Source organism: Ambystoma mexicanum, chromosome 1q (assembly GCF_040938575.1).
Source record: "Ambystoma mexicanum isolate Mex_15411 chromosome 1q, UKY_AmexF1_1, whole genome shotgun sequence".
Lineage (NCBI taxonomy): Eukaryota > Metazoa > Chordata > Amphibia > Caudata > Ambystomatidae > Ambystoma > Ambystoma mexicanum.
Genome location: NC_090922.1, coordinates 474036569 through 474049691, shown reverse-complemented (window position 1 = coordinate 474049691; position 13123 = coordinate 474036569). Strand labels below are relative to the sequence as shown.

The window sequence follows — 13123 nt, the reverse complement described above, 5'->3', positions numbered from 1 at the left end:
CATTTCATTTTGACAGACAGACATACAAACCAGCCCAAACGATGGACTTTGACTATTCACCATACAACTCCAGGCCTTGCTGACGACATATTCACCCCGCACACTTGATCATCTTGCTTTCAATGATTCAAGGCTCAATCAAATCCGCCACCCACACAAAGGATCCACTGACACCCACCTCCTACTTTTGCAAGGCCAGTCTAGCATGACTTACCGGCTCCGTAGGCCACAGCCTCATCTGGGTTGATGCTCTTGTTGAGCTCCCTCCCATTAAAGAAGTCCTGAAGTAGCTTTTGGATCTTGGGGATGCGAGTGGAGCCGCCGACGAGGACAATGTCATGAATCTGTGCCTTGTCTAGCTTTGCATCACGCAAAGATTTTTCGACTGGCTCCAGTGTACCCCGGAAAAGGTCAGCGTTCAGCTCCTCAAAGCGAGCACGTGTGATAGAGGTGTAGAAGTCCACGCCCTCATACAGGGAATCAATTTCGATGCTGGCTTGAGTGCTGGAGGACAGTGTACGCTTGGCACGCTCACAGGCGGTGCGCAAACGCCGCACAGCACGTTTGTTATCCGTAATGTCCTTCTTGTGTTTGCGCTTGAACTCGCCCACAAAGTGGTTGACCATGCGGTTGTCAAAGTCCTCACCCCCCAGATGAGTGTCACCCGCAGTGGACTTCACCTCAAATATGCCATCCTCAATGGTCAGGATAGAGACGTCAAAAGTGCCTCCTCCCAGGTCAAAGATCAGTACATTTCTCTCCCCGCCCACCTGTGAAAGTCAAAAGAGTGACAAATGAGCACACATGAAGTAAAGCCATCAAATCTTTAACATGCTAAATAATCGGTCCCCTGGTGGAGTCCCGCCCAAGGCTATCTTTCACTCTCCCACTTTGGTTTTTAGTCATATAGATTAATCTCATATGCAGGTTACTCACCATAGTGACTACTATATTCCAAATCCCCTTTTCTTCACACTTAATGGACATATTTCCTTCCAGAGACAGAACCAGAGCAATTGTACTTTCATGCACCCTCACATCTTTGCCTATCAGTGCTTTTCAGTCTGTCAGGGCATATACCTGGCATGTACCAAACATTTCTGTGGACAAGTTGCGGGGAAGGAAGAAGAGTAACATGGAAGAAAGAAGTCTAAGAACAGCAGTCACTAAATTCTTTACCCATCCAAATACTTCTCCAACATTGGTATGGAACAAGTTACTTACCTGTAACTCTTGTTCTCCAGCATGGGTATTGCATCGATTCACGTGCTCATGAATGTTCCAGGTCGTCAGGCTGGGAATCCTCAGTAAAATTAAAGCAATTTCATTTTAAGTTAAAACTGCTCGTCTCCTCTACAGTCTGTCAGTGTCACTTTGGGTCATACTGCCCCAGTCAATGACACTCGTCCCTCTTAGCTCCACTCTTGATGGCCATCTTCAGATTTGGTTGTGCACACAAAGTGGCAGTATGAACCAAGTACAGCCCGAGAGGGGAAGGAGGGAGGGTTTGCATATGAATCCATGCAAGACTCATTCTGGAGAACAAGCGATACAGGTAAGTAACTTGTTCCTTCTCCAGCATGGGGTCTTCATTGGGTTCACATGCTCATGAATGTGATTACACAGCAGTACATATATACACAACCACAGGAAATGGCAAGGCTCACAGAAGCAATACACTTACCCGTGAAACAGACTCGCCTCAAACAAACAGGCTGCGCAGCACTGCATGGCCGACCCAGGATGCCTCCCTGGATTCATTGTCAACACAGTACAATCTTGTGAAGGTGTGGATATACCTCCACCTAGCAGCCCTTAAGATATCAAGCAGAGGCATACCAGAAAGAAACGCTGTAGTCGCTGTGATGGCTATGGAGGAATGGGCTCTCGGCCGGCCTGGAAGCGGTATGTTAGCGAGGCAATGACAATGCACGATACAAACAAGAGAGCCACCTGGAGATGGAAGCCTTCCCATGTCCCACAGGTCCAAAATTGATGAAAAGTTGAGAAGTCTCTGAAAGTCCTTTGTGCATGCAGCATAGAACTTCAGGGCATGTGCCACATCCACGTCTCAGCAGGGGAATAAGGATTTGAGGAAAAAGAGCAGAACCAAAGGCCTGTTTAGATGAAAGTCTGGCAATACCTTTGACATAAAGGAGGGATGAGCATGTAGAACATCCTTAGCTGAGTGGAACAACACTTATGGAGGTTTACAGGAGAGACTCTGTATTTCCTTGACACATCTGGCTTAAGTGATCGCCATTAGGAAGGCGGTATTCCATGAGAAACTTCAAAGGGGCTCGATGCATTGGTTCAAATGGAAGTCCCCTCAGCCTGGACAGTACCACATTTAGCTCCCACGCAGGAGCCTTCACCGGTGGGAAAGTTCTGAAGAGGCCCTTGAGGAACTCTTTAAAGAGCCTGTGCGACCACAGTGAGAGCTTGCCTGGAGCCCGGGTGCAACGGGATATGGCGGCCAGGTGGACCTTGAATGATGTGTGGGCAAGGCCAGCCATGGCCAGCGAAAGCAGGTACGGAAGAAGCTGCAGCACTGACACGCGCTGCAGAGAAATCTTCTGTGGCAGGCACCACACTGTAAAGCGCTTCCACTTGTGTTTGTAGCAAGCAAGTGTAGAGGGGACACTGGCCTTGGCTAGAATCTTCTTGCATTCCAAAGGCAGTAAGTAGTGTACAAATTTGAGTGCTGCAGGAGCCAGGCCTTGAAGCTGAGACACTCGGTCGTGGTACAGAATTGATCCTCCTTCTATGGAGAGGCCTGGAAGTGGAGGCAGTCTGATGGCTGGAACCACTAACAGAAGGAGAAGGTCTGAGTACCAGATCTGCCTGGGCCACACCGGTGTAATGCAGATCATCTTGCAGTGGCAATGTCTGAGTGTGTTGATCACTTGTAGCAACCGCAGAATCTGTGGGAAAGCGTACAGGAAGAGGCCCTCCCAAGGGAACAACAAGGCGTCCCCCAACCACATTAGCAAAGGATACCTGCTGGCAAACCATTGACATTTGGCATTGGTAGCTGTCTCAAAGAGGTCAAATTGAGGGAGACCTGACTCGTTGAAGAGACAAGACACTAGCGCTTGCTGTAACTCCCATTCATGGCAGACCGCAGCTCCCTGCTGAAAGAGTTTGCAATGCTGTTCTGGATGCTGCCAGGTGGGATGGGACGAGGAACATGTGTTGAACAATGGCCAAGAGACACAGAGTCTGTGCCTCCATGGAGAGCACTGGGTAGCACCTCCCTCCCTTTTTCCTGGTGTAAAACATGGTGAGGATGTTGTCCTTAAACACCCGCACCACCTTACCCTGGAGCTGAGGCTGACAATACTCGAAGGCCCAGAAAACTGCCTGTTGCTCCAGGACGGTGATGTGCAACTCCTTTTCCTCCGGGAGCCAGAGTCCACTCGCATGAGAATGCACTATGGGCGCACCCCAGCCTTCTAGGGAGGAGTCAGTCGTGAGTGTCGGCTTATATGCAGAGACCTAAAATGGAGCGCCCTGCGAAAGAGGAGAGCAAACTGACTACCATTGCTGGGCTTGATGGAATGCCCGATTGAGGGCGATCTTGTCGGTCCACGTGCCGTGATTTATTGTCATCTGGCATCCAAAAATTCCTGAAGGGGTCTCATCTGCAGTCCGCAAATAGGGACTAGATGAATGCAGGAGGACATCATCCCCAGTAGGGACTTGAAGGACCGGACAGTTGCAACGGATGCTGTCAATAGCCGTTGGACCTTTCCCAGGATGGCTTTCATCCTCTCTTTCAATGGAGTCACTAGACACGAGAATGTGTTGAGTCGGGCACCCAGGAATAGTGCGTTCTGAGAGGCACTACGCAGGACTTCTGATAGTTTATCGAGAATCCTAATTCAGGATCTGAATGTTCACCGCTGTGTGCTGGATCACCAGCGCGTAAGAAAGGGATCGGATGAGTCAACCGTCCAGGAAGGATAGACGTGGATTCCTTTGCAGTGCAGAAACGCTGCCACCGGGGCTAAGCATTTGGTGAACACCCAGGTGCCGATTTCAGGCCAAAGAGCAGGACTTTGATATGGTAATGTCGGCCCCGAATGACAAAATGCAGGAACTTCTTGTTTGAAATGAAACGATATGTGGAAATAAGCATCCTTCAAGTCGAGGGTGCCAGGAAATCTTCCTCCAGCTGATCGAGCACGTGCTGCAATGTGACCTTTCAGAACTTTTGGGATATGAGGAACTTGTTAAGGAGTCGCAAGTTTAGAATTGGTCGCCACCCTCCTGAGTTATTCCTTACCAGAAAGTATCTGCAGTACACTTCAGAGCCCCAGAGGCGCTGAGGGACTGGTTCCATTCCCCCTTTGCTTAGTAAGGCTTAAACCTATTTTAGCAGCTGTGCCACGTGCAGTTCTTTTCACGTAAGGAGTAATGTAAGGGCATTTGTCCTGAAATTCCAAAGCGTGCCCCTGTTGAAGGACGCTGAGCACCGATTTGTCTGTGGAGATCTTTTGCTACTGATTGACAAATTGCGAAAGCCGGCCTCATACTGGGGTGCAGAAGTGGGGGCGTGGGTCTAGGGCCGTTTTGTGTCTGCGTCCTGGATGGTGGGTGACACTGACGCTGGGTGCCATTGCCATAGGCCTGAGAGCATCCCCTATAAGTCTCCTTGGTGGTAGAGCAGGATGGCTAACGATAAAGGGTGAGGGGGGGGTGAAACCCTTCAATGGCCTGGAGACGCTCCCCTTAGAGGAGTGAAAGGATGGCCTCCTCTGCTGAAGCGTGCCCAGAGAACGTGCCGTCTCAGTGTTGGTCTTTATGGCCTGCAAAGTCTTGTCGACTGCATTTCCAAACAAGTTGTCGCCATCGAACAGCATGTTGATTACCTTGGTCTGCACAGTTGTGCATAAGTTGGTGACCTTGAGCAAACCCTGGCGGGGCGCAGGGCCACACCATTGCCAACCTGGCAGAAGCCAGAGTTTGCGATGCCTAAGGCGATGGTTATTGTGTGGTTGAAAAGCCACCTCCCCTTCCTGGAACAGGGATAGGACTTCGGCCTTCTTATCCTCAGGGAAGAAGTCGAGGATTGGCCCCAACTTAACTCCCCGTCGTACCCCAACAGGATGGCGAGGGCTTTGGCAGCCTTCATTGTTCATGCTGCTGTCCTGATGATGCGCTTTCCTGCTGCATCAAGCTTTTTTGCCTCTATCTCCAAAGGGATCATAGACGAAGAAGAGGGGTTGGAAGACTACTTTCTGACAGCGGCCGAGACCAGAGTCTGCCGAGGGCTAGGACCTGAGGCTCCTAGGGGCCGAGTCTGGAACCCGGTACTACTTCTCCAAGAGGTCGCTTTTCGCAGGAATGTTATTAGGGGCCTTCATGACAGCCAGGCCATCCTCCCATATGTCAACCAACAGGGGAAATGAGACGATGGTCATCTTGGAAGACTCCCGTTGTTCGAAAAGGAAACCTTCCTTTTTCTTTTCCTCGGTACTAGGTTGAACAGCTTGGCAGCCCTAGATATCATGGAGTGCAACAATCCAATTTTGTCTGGCAGAAACGCCCTGGAGTCGACATCAGGGGGTTCCCCATCTGCGGGTACATCAGCATCGAACACATCTGTGTGTACTGGTTGTGACGGTATCCATGTCAGTGTCCGTCTGAGGTGCTTCCTCACCAAATGGGGCAGTGCCAACGGCAATGGCTGAGGAGTAACAGGGGCCTTATGAGGCAGCATGAGCTGAGGTAGAGAAGACCTCAGTGGGCTCCATGCCAGAATAGGGGTGGGAGCCGTGGGCAGTTGCTGGTAGATTTCAGCCAAGAGTGTGTCAAGGACATTTCCCTCGGTGCAGGAGCAGGTGCATGCAGCGGAGCTGCTCCGTGTGGAGGGCTAAACGGCTGGTAAAGCTGGCGGGCCTGCGACCATTGATGAGGCATTGGCACAATGGGGGTCAGGTTCCCTCTGCCCCACTTCCTGATCGGAGTAAAACCCCTCTGGCAGGTCTTCCTCAGAACTGGTGTAGATTGCTGGAGACCTTATGGGTGCCAGAGTGAAGAGTGGTGCAGCCTTCGTGGGTCCAGGCAGCTCCCTCACCAAACCTGAGCCCTTAGAGAAAGAGGCGATGACTGGAGCCTGCAGAGCAGGAAAAGGTGCCGTTGTTGACAGTACAGTCGTCGGAACTGCTGACGGAGGTCTAGGTAGCAAGGAAACCCTGGGCATTGTAACTGTCGAAGTGGTAAAGGTGACGGTTGTGTCGGAGTCCCTTGGTGTTGCAGCCATCGAAGGAAGAGCAGTCTCCATAGACAGGGTAATCGACAGGGGTCGATGACTGTGGAGCCGGTGATGGGTCCTTGGACGAGGAACAAGTTACTTACCTGTAACTGTTGTTCTCCAGCATGCGTCTGGCATGGATTCACATGCTCATGAATATTCCCCGTCGTCAGGCTGGGAATCCTCGGTAAAGAAAAAAAAGAAAAAAAAATTAGTTTCAGTTTTGTTTCTGAACTGTCTTTCTACTAGTAACCAATCACTGGTCTCTGGGTCATACTGCCCCCAGCCAATGACTGCCTCTACCTAAGCCCCTCCTCTGGCAGCCATCTTCAGATTTGGTAGCACGTAAAGTGGCATTAGGACCATAGAGAAGAGCTGCAGAGGGGTATGAGGGAGGGTTCGCATGTGAATCCATGCCAGACCAATGCTGGAGAACATTGGTTAAAGGTAAGTAACTTGTTTCTTCTCTAGCATGGGGTCTGGCATGGATTCACATGCTCATGAATACAAGAATACAAAGCAGTACACACATGCACAGCCACGGGAGGTGGCAAGGCTCAACATTAAGCATTTCAACAACTCAACATTAAGCATCTCTTACCTCCTCACCAGGCCCACCTTTAGGCGAACAGGTTGCGCATCACTACCTGGTCGACTCTGGACTCCTCCCTGGAATCCCGGTCGACGCAGTAGAATCTCGTGAAGGTGTGCGTCGACCTCTATCTAGCAGTTCTGCAGATGTCCAACAGGGACACACCAGACAAGAACGCCGTGGTAGCAACGATCGCTCTGGTCGAATGGGCTCTCGGACGGCGGGACAAGGGCTGGTTTGCCAACCGGTGACAGTGCATAATGCAGCCGGAGAGCCATCTTGAAATGGAAGCCTTCGAGAGGGCCTTCCCTTGGTTCACAGGTCCCAAGTTCACAAACAGCTGTGATGTCTTCTAAAGACTCTTTGTGCGGTCCATGTAGAACTTCAGCGCTCTAGCCCATCCAGCGAGTGCAAAGTCCTCTCAGCCGGCGATGAAGGTGACGGGAAGAAAACAGGTAACACCAAGGGCTAAGGTTCAGGTAAGGAGGTTTACAGGAGAGGGCCTGGATCTCTCCCACTCGTCGTGCGGAGAAGATGGGCACAAGAAACACTGTCTTCCACGACAGGAACTTCAACGGTGCCGAATGCAGCGGCTCGAATGACGGCCCCATGAGCCTGGTCAGCACCACGTTGAGCTCCCATGCCGGGGCTGGGACCTTCACCGGCGGGAACGACCGGAACAGTCCTTTCATGAACTCCTTCACCAGGCGATGAGACCATAGAGATGACCGCACCGGAGGCACTTGGTGAATACCCTGGGTGCCGACTTCAATCCGAAGGGAAGGGCCTTGAACTGATAGTGCCGCCCCTGGACCACGAATCGTAGGAATTTGCGATGTCCCTTTAGAATGGGGATGTAGAAGTAGGCATCCTCCAAGTCCAGCGACAATAGGAAGTCGCCTTCCTCCAGTTGTCCCAGCACGTGCTGGAGGGTGACCATCCGGAATTTCTGAGACTTGATGTACTTGTTTAGATGACGAAGGTCCAGGATGGGTCGCCAACCGCCAATCTTCTTCCGGACGAGGAAGTACCGCGAGTGCGCTCCGGAGCCCCGGAGCCTTTTTGGGACGAGTTCTATGGCTCACTTTCTTAGCATCGCTCGTACCTCCAGAAGTAGTTGTGGGACGTCATCTTCCTTCCTGGCCACGGGTGGTATACGGGGGCACCTTCTCTGAAATTCCAGAGTGTGCCCGCGGGCCAGGGCATCTAGCACCCCACGGTCGGTGGAGATGGACTCCCACACGCTGACGAATTTCACCAGCCGGCCTCCCACCGAAGTGCTCGGGTGGGAGCCCGACACCATGGCCAGTTCAGTCCTGTTTCGTCGCAGCTTTGCCTCCTTGGCGACGACGCGATCCTCCTGTCTTGCCGCGTCCTCTGTAGGCTTCCTGCGACGAGGAGCGGGCCGCTTGGCGGTACAACAAGGAACCGCCGCTGAATCATTTGGAGGCCCCTTGCTTGCCTCCGGAGTTCCGAAAGGACGGCCGTCGTTGTTGAAGAACACCCAAGGTCCGAGCCATCTCGGTGTCCGCTTTGATGGCCTCCAGTGACTCGTCCACAGTCTTGCCAAACAGGTTGTTCCAGTCGAAGGGCATGTCCAGAACCCTGGTCTGCACATCCTGGCAGAAGTCTGTGGCCTTGAGCCAACCGCGCCGGCGAAGGCAAACGCTGTTGCCCCTCTGACGAAAGCCGGTGTCAGCGATGTCCGTGGCCACCGTAATGGCGTGGTCCGACGCCACCTCGCCTTCCTGTAGGATTTCCAGGGCCCCAGCCCTCTTGTTGTCTGGGAGGAAGTTCAGCAGGGGAGTGATCTTAAATCACAGCTCCTTGTCGTAGCGTGCCCCGATCGCGAGGGCATTGGCCGCATTAATAGTCGTCGCCGCCGACGAGATGACCCATCATCCAGCTTCTTGCCCTCGCCGTCCGGCAGGGACGTTGAAGTTGAAGCCGTCGCCCCCGCCAATTTCTTCTTGGCTGTCTCTCTTAGCAGGAGGCGTGGATGGGTTCTTCAGGAGCGACAGCCCCTCATCTCACATGTCGTCCAGTAAAGGGACTGAGAGGACAATCTTCCTCTTGGCCTCCTGCCGTTGGTAGAGGAAACCCTCCTTCTGTTCTTCGGGGCAGAGCTGGAAGAGCTCAGATACCCTGGCGATCATGGCTTGGAAGGAGCCAATTTCGTCGGGGGAAGGAGGAAGGCCCGAGCGGGTGGTGATGGGAGGCCCATTCCGTCATCACCACCATCGTCGTCCGTCCCCGCAGTCGCCGTCTCCGTTCCCGTCTCATCCCTCAGAGGAGGGGATGGGGGTGAAGGCTGGAAGAGGGGAGGAGGAGAGACTTGTTTCCGCTTGTTAGGCGGGCTCCCCGACAGACCAGGACCCGCTGGATCGTCCGTTGCGGGTAAGGGCATCCTTGTCCTTATCTCTGTGCACAGGGTCTGTATAATTGTCCTGAGGTACGGTTACCGGGTGCAACGGAACCGACGGTTGAGGCGTGGGGTCCTCGGTGGCCCTATATTCGTCGTCGGCCCCCCCGTTGCTCTCCTCGTCGGGATCCTTCCTGTGGGCACTGGATTTCTCGAACTTCTTGTCCAGGATTCTTTGGACGCTAGCCAACTCATCCTCAGAGGTGGTATCCGTGTCCGCTTTGGCTACTGTGACCCCCCTTTCTCCTGCTGGGGTTTCACAGGGGTCTTCTCGATCGGCAGAAAAGATGATTCCCTCCGGGGTGGCAGGGAAACTCTAGCCCCTGAAGCTGTCTCCACTGGGGAAGCCTCCGCAGGTTTCGCCAGGGCCGCCACGACTCCTTCAATCGAGGCCTTAGCCCGGTGAATCAGGGCCTTCAAGACCTTGGGCGTGCCTGAGGCCTTCAACTTGGGGGGGAGGGTCGCCCCCTCGCTCCCCCTCGGCCGTCTCTGTCAGGATCGACAGGGACTTCTCCAGAAGCTTACCTGGGTTCTCTGACTTCCTCTTCACTGAGCCAGAGCGTTGGCTCGTGGTTGATGGCGTCGGTGATAATGCGCTCTGCCTGGCAGCCGAGGAGCCCGACCGTTCGGTGCTCCCGGTGCCTGCAAACGCGCGGTGCTTTGCCTTTTGTTGGGCCCCCGTCGCCGGAGAGCCCTCAAAGGTCTTAGAAGACCGCTCAGACTTCTTCGTCTTCTCACCCGCTGCTGGGCTCTTCCCCTCCAGCCAGTTGGTGAGTCGAATACGACGATCCTTCATTGTCCGTTCGGACATGTTCTTACAAAACGCACAGTCCTTCTCCACATGCGATTTGTCATCGTGAAGGCAGTAGAGGCACAGAGAGTGCTCATCCTCCTTAAAGACGTTCTGTAGCCCGCATCCAGGGCAGCTCCTGAACAGCTTGGGTCCAACAGGCGTCATGCTTCCTTTGTCCTGGGCCATGACCACACGGGGTAGGCCTCAAAGATCTTCTGGAATCCTCAGAGAAGTGGAAAACTCGACAAAAAGATGCCCTTGAGGGGCGTAGAAAATTCCGAAACGGGTCCCCGTTGATCGGAAGTAGAATCGGTGGAGTTTGAGGCTCGATTGACCGAAGTAAACTCTGCAAAAAAACGCAAAACGCAGTAAAAGCTCGAGAGCTACAGCATGACTCCCCCCAATATTTGAACATGCGGTAAAAATCTGAAGATGGCTGCCAGAGGAGGGGCTTAGGTAGAGGGCAGTCATTGGCTGGGGTCAGTATGACCCAGAGACCAGTGATTGGTTACTAGTAGAAAGACAGTTCAGAAACAAAACTGAAACTGATTTTTATTTTCTTTACCAAGGATTTCCAGCCTGACGACGGGGAATATTGATGAGCATGTGAATCCATGCCAGACCCCATGCTGGAGAACTTGCTCTTCGATGAGGACCTGTCTTTGCCCGCTGATACCAGCAATATTCTCCCAGACAGAACCTGTCAATGTGCTGGTAGGTCGACAGAGCCAGTAATGGCGACCGGCCTCTCTCTGGACTGGATCATACAGCAACAGCGACCGTTGACGAGGAAGGCATTGGAACGTGTGATTTTACCTTCATTTGGATCTTCACCAAGGAAGCCTCCTCAAAGGACCTCAACCTCTTTATCTGAGGGAGCAACTATTTTGAACCTACCAGCCTTGAAAGAGGCACGACTGCGCCCGGAGGACGCATCAGAAGGCCTTACTTTCTTCGATCCACGCCACCAACCTCCAATGGCAGTCCTTCCGTATCTTCGAGGAAAAGGAATGGCAAATCAGACATCCGTCCGCATCGTGGTCGGGATGTAGGCAGGTAATTCACCTGAGGTGCCGGTCCTCGAAGATATTCTTCAGGCCGCAGTGCTCACAGGACCTAAAAAGACCTTCTCTTGCGGTAGTCACAACACGACAGAAAAAGACAAAGAATCAATTAATTCTTTCAAAAAAAGGCAAAAACCGGCAAACAGTGGCAGGATTTCGAGGAGCGAAACATGCAGTAAAAATCTGGGGCTGTATGACCCAAAGTGACACTAATAGGCTATAGAGGAGACAGTCAGTTTTTAGCTTAAAGCTAAACTACTATAATTTTACTGAAGATTCATAGCCTGACTACGGGGAATATTCGTGAGCATGTGAATCAATGCAAGACCCCATGCTGGAGAACTTTTAAAAATTGATATTCTCAGTTGAATATTCTGCAGAAATAGAGCAGGACTCCACCAGTAAATTACCTTAATGCAAGACACCTTTAAGTTTGAAGCTGCTACTTTTCGGCATTCTTAATAAGGTTTCACTTTAGTCCTGCTGCTTTACTTGTTTTACTTCTTAATTAACTGTGACCCTCAGACCCCAGAGATGTAATACCATTGGTGACACTTCAGGGCTCAGAATCCCTTGGTGCCATGGTGAACCCTGTATCCTATTTTCACTAAGAAAGTAATAACCTTGCACAACTGGCTCTAAGGACTTTCACCAATTTGAGGGAACTTTTTTGTGTAAAGTCTTGCGCAGGGTCCTGCAGATATTGTACCTATGGAAAGCGAGTAGCAAGGATGGATGAAGTTGCTTACCTGTAACTCCTGTTCTCCATCATAGGTATCTTTCATGGATTCACATGGTTTGAATATTCCTCGTTGACATGCTGGGAATCCTCAGTAACCTCAGTATTACACTACATAATAAAACGCTTAAGCTCAATTTAGTAGCCCATCACTGTCCTTTTGGGTGTATTGTTCCCCAGCCAACGGAACGTCGAGTATCACCCAATCAAAGAGGCTATCTTCAGATGCTAACCCAGGAGAGATGCGAGTCACAACCCTGAGCTTTGCTCTCCGCTGTTAGGGAGAATTCTCATTCTATGGCTAATTTCCCTCACCTAGTGAGTCCCCCAGCAGCTTTGCTGGATTTCTGGAGTTTACTTTTTCCACTTGGTAAGAGTGTGAGCCTTTTTTCCCACTCATACATGTGTTTTGCCATGTGTATTTCTACTGTGTGTGTGATCGTGGGCTCTGGAAGACACCACTCCATGAACCTCACTTTTATGTGTGTTACACAGCACCTTCAGTGCAGTGACACAGGGTTGTCTTTGAGACTCCTCGTGACTCCATTTTCTGGGGCTGACTACTGTCCCCCAGAAAACAGGTAAAGTTGCCATTTACTTTATGTAGTGATTTAAAACTACAGACTCAGTATACCCCATCTTACATGGAGTACTGGAAAGGGTTAACTCCTATCCCTTTTTGTCTGTGCCTCTCCGAGCTTTGTTTTGTTCTTTTAACATTTAGACTTGGCTGGTGGCAGTGGTATCTACCCTACCTTTTCTACCGCGATTATACTATATAAACGTGGTACTGTTCCAGGCTATTATATTAGCTTCAAACATAAACCCGCTTGACCAAATACTCTTTCTTTTGGCTCCGGTCAGGTTTATTCCCCATTTCTTTTTGTTAAAATCCTTCTTGTGTTTTACTTTGCGCAGCAAACCAGGTTTGCCTTCTTTGTTCACTGTCTTTTGGCGGGCTTCTCTCAAGAAGCCCTCCTTTTAGCACCTGGGTGTCTAGGTGGGCTGAATGTGAGGGAGGGGTGTAGTCACCCCCTGCAGAGGGTCTCCTTGGAAACCCAAGTCACACTTTGTCGTGATTGGCTGAGGTGGTTGTCCGGAGCCCTGCTGCAATCCTGCGCCATCTACCCTTCAACGACAAGAGAAGATCCAGTCCAGAGTCTTCTTCCCTTGAGCCTGTGGGATCAACCAGCTCATCTTCCACAGGCAGAGGATCCTCTTCTTGGTCGAAATCGCTGCACACAGGTGTAGTGT

General features: G+C 51.6%; 1 protein-coding gene across 1 annotated transcript in view; it reads right to left on the bottom strand.

The window, feature by feature from the left end:
- Positions 1-13123, bottom strand: part of LOC138528983 (heat shock cognate 71 kDa protein-like) — an 819952-nt gene that overhangs the window by 400987 nt on the left and 405842 nt on the right. The window contains exon 5 of the mRNA XM_069640807.1: positions 215-770. Within this exon, the coding sequence (XP_069496908.1) occupies positions 215-770 (556 nt within the window). The remainder of the gene's footprint in view (positions 1-214; positions 771-13123) is intronic.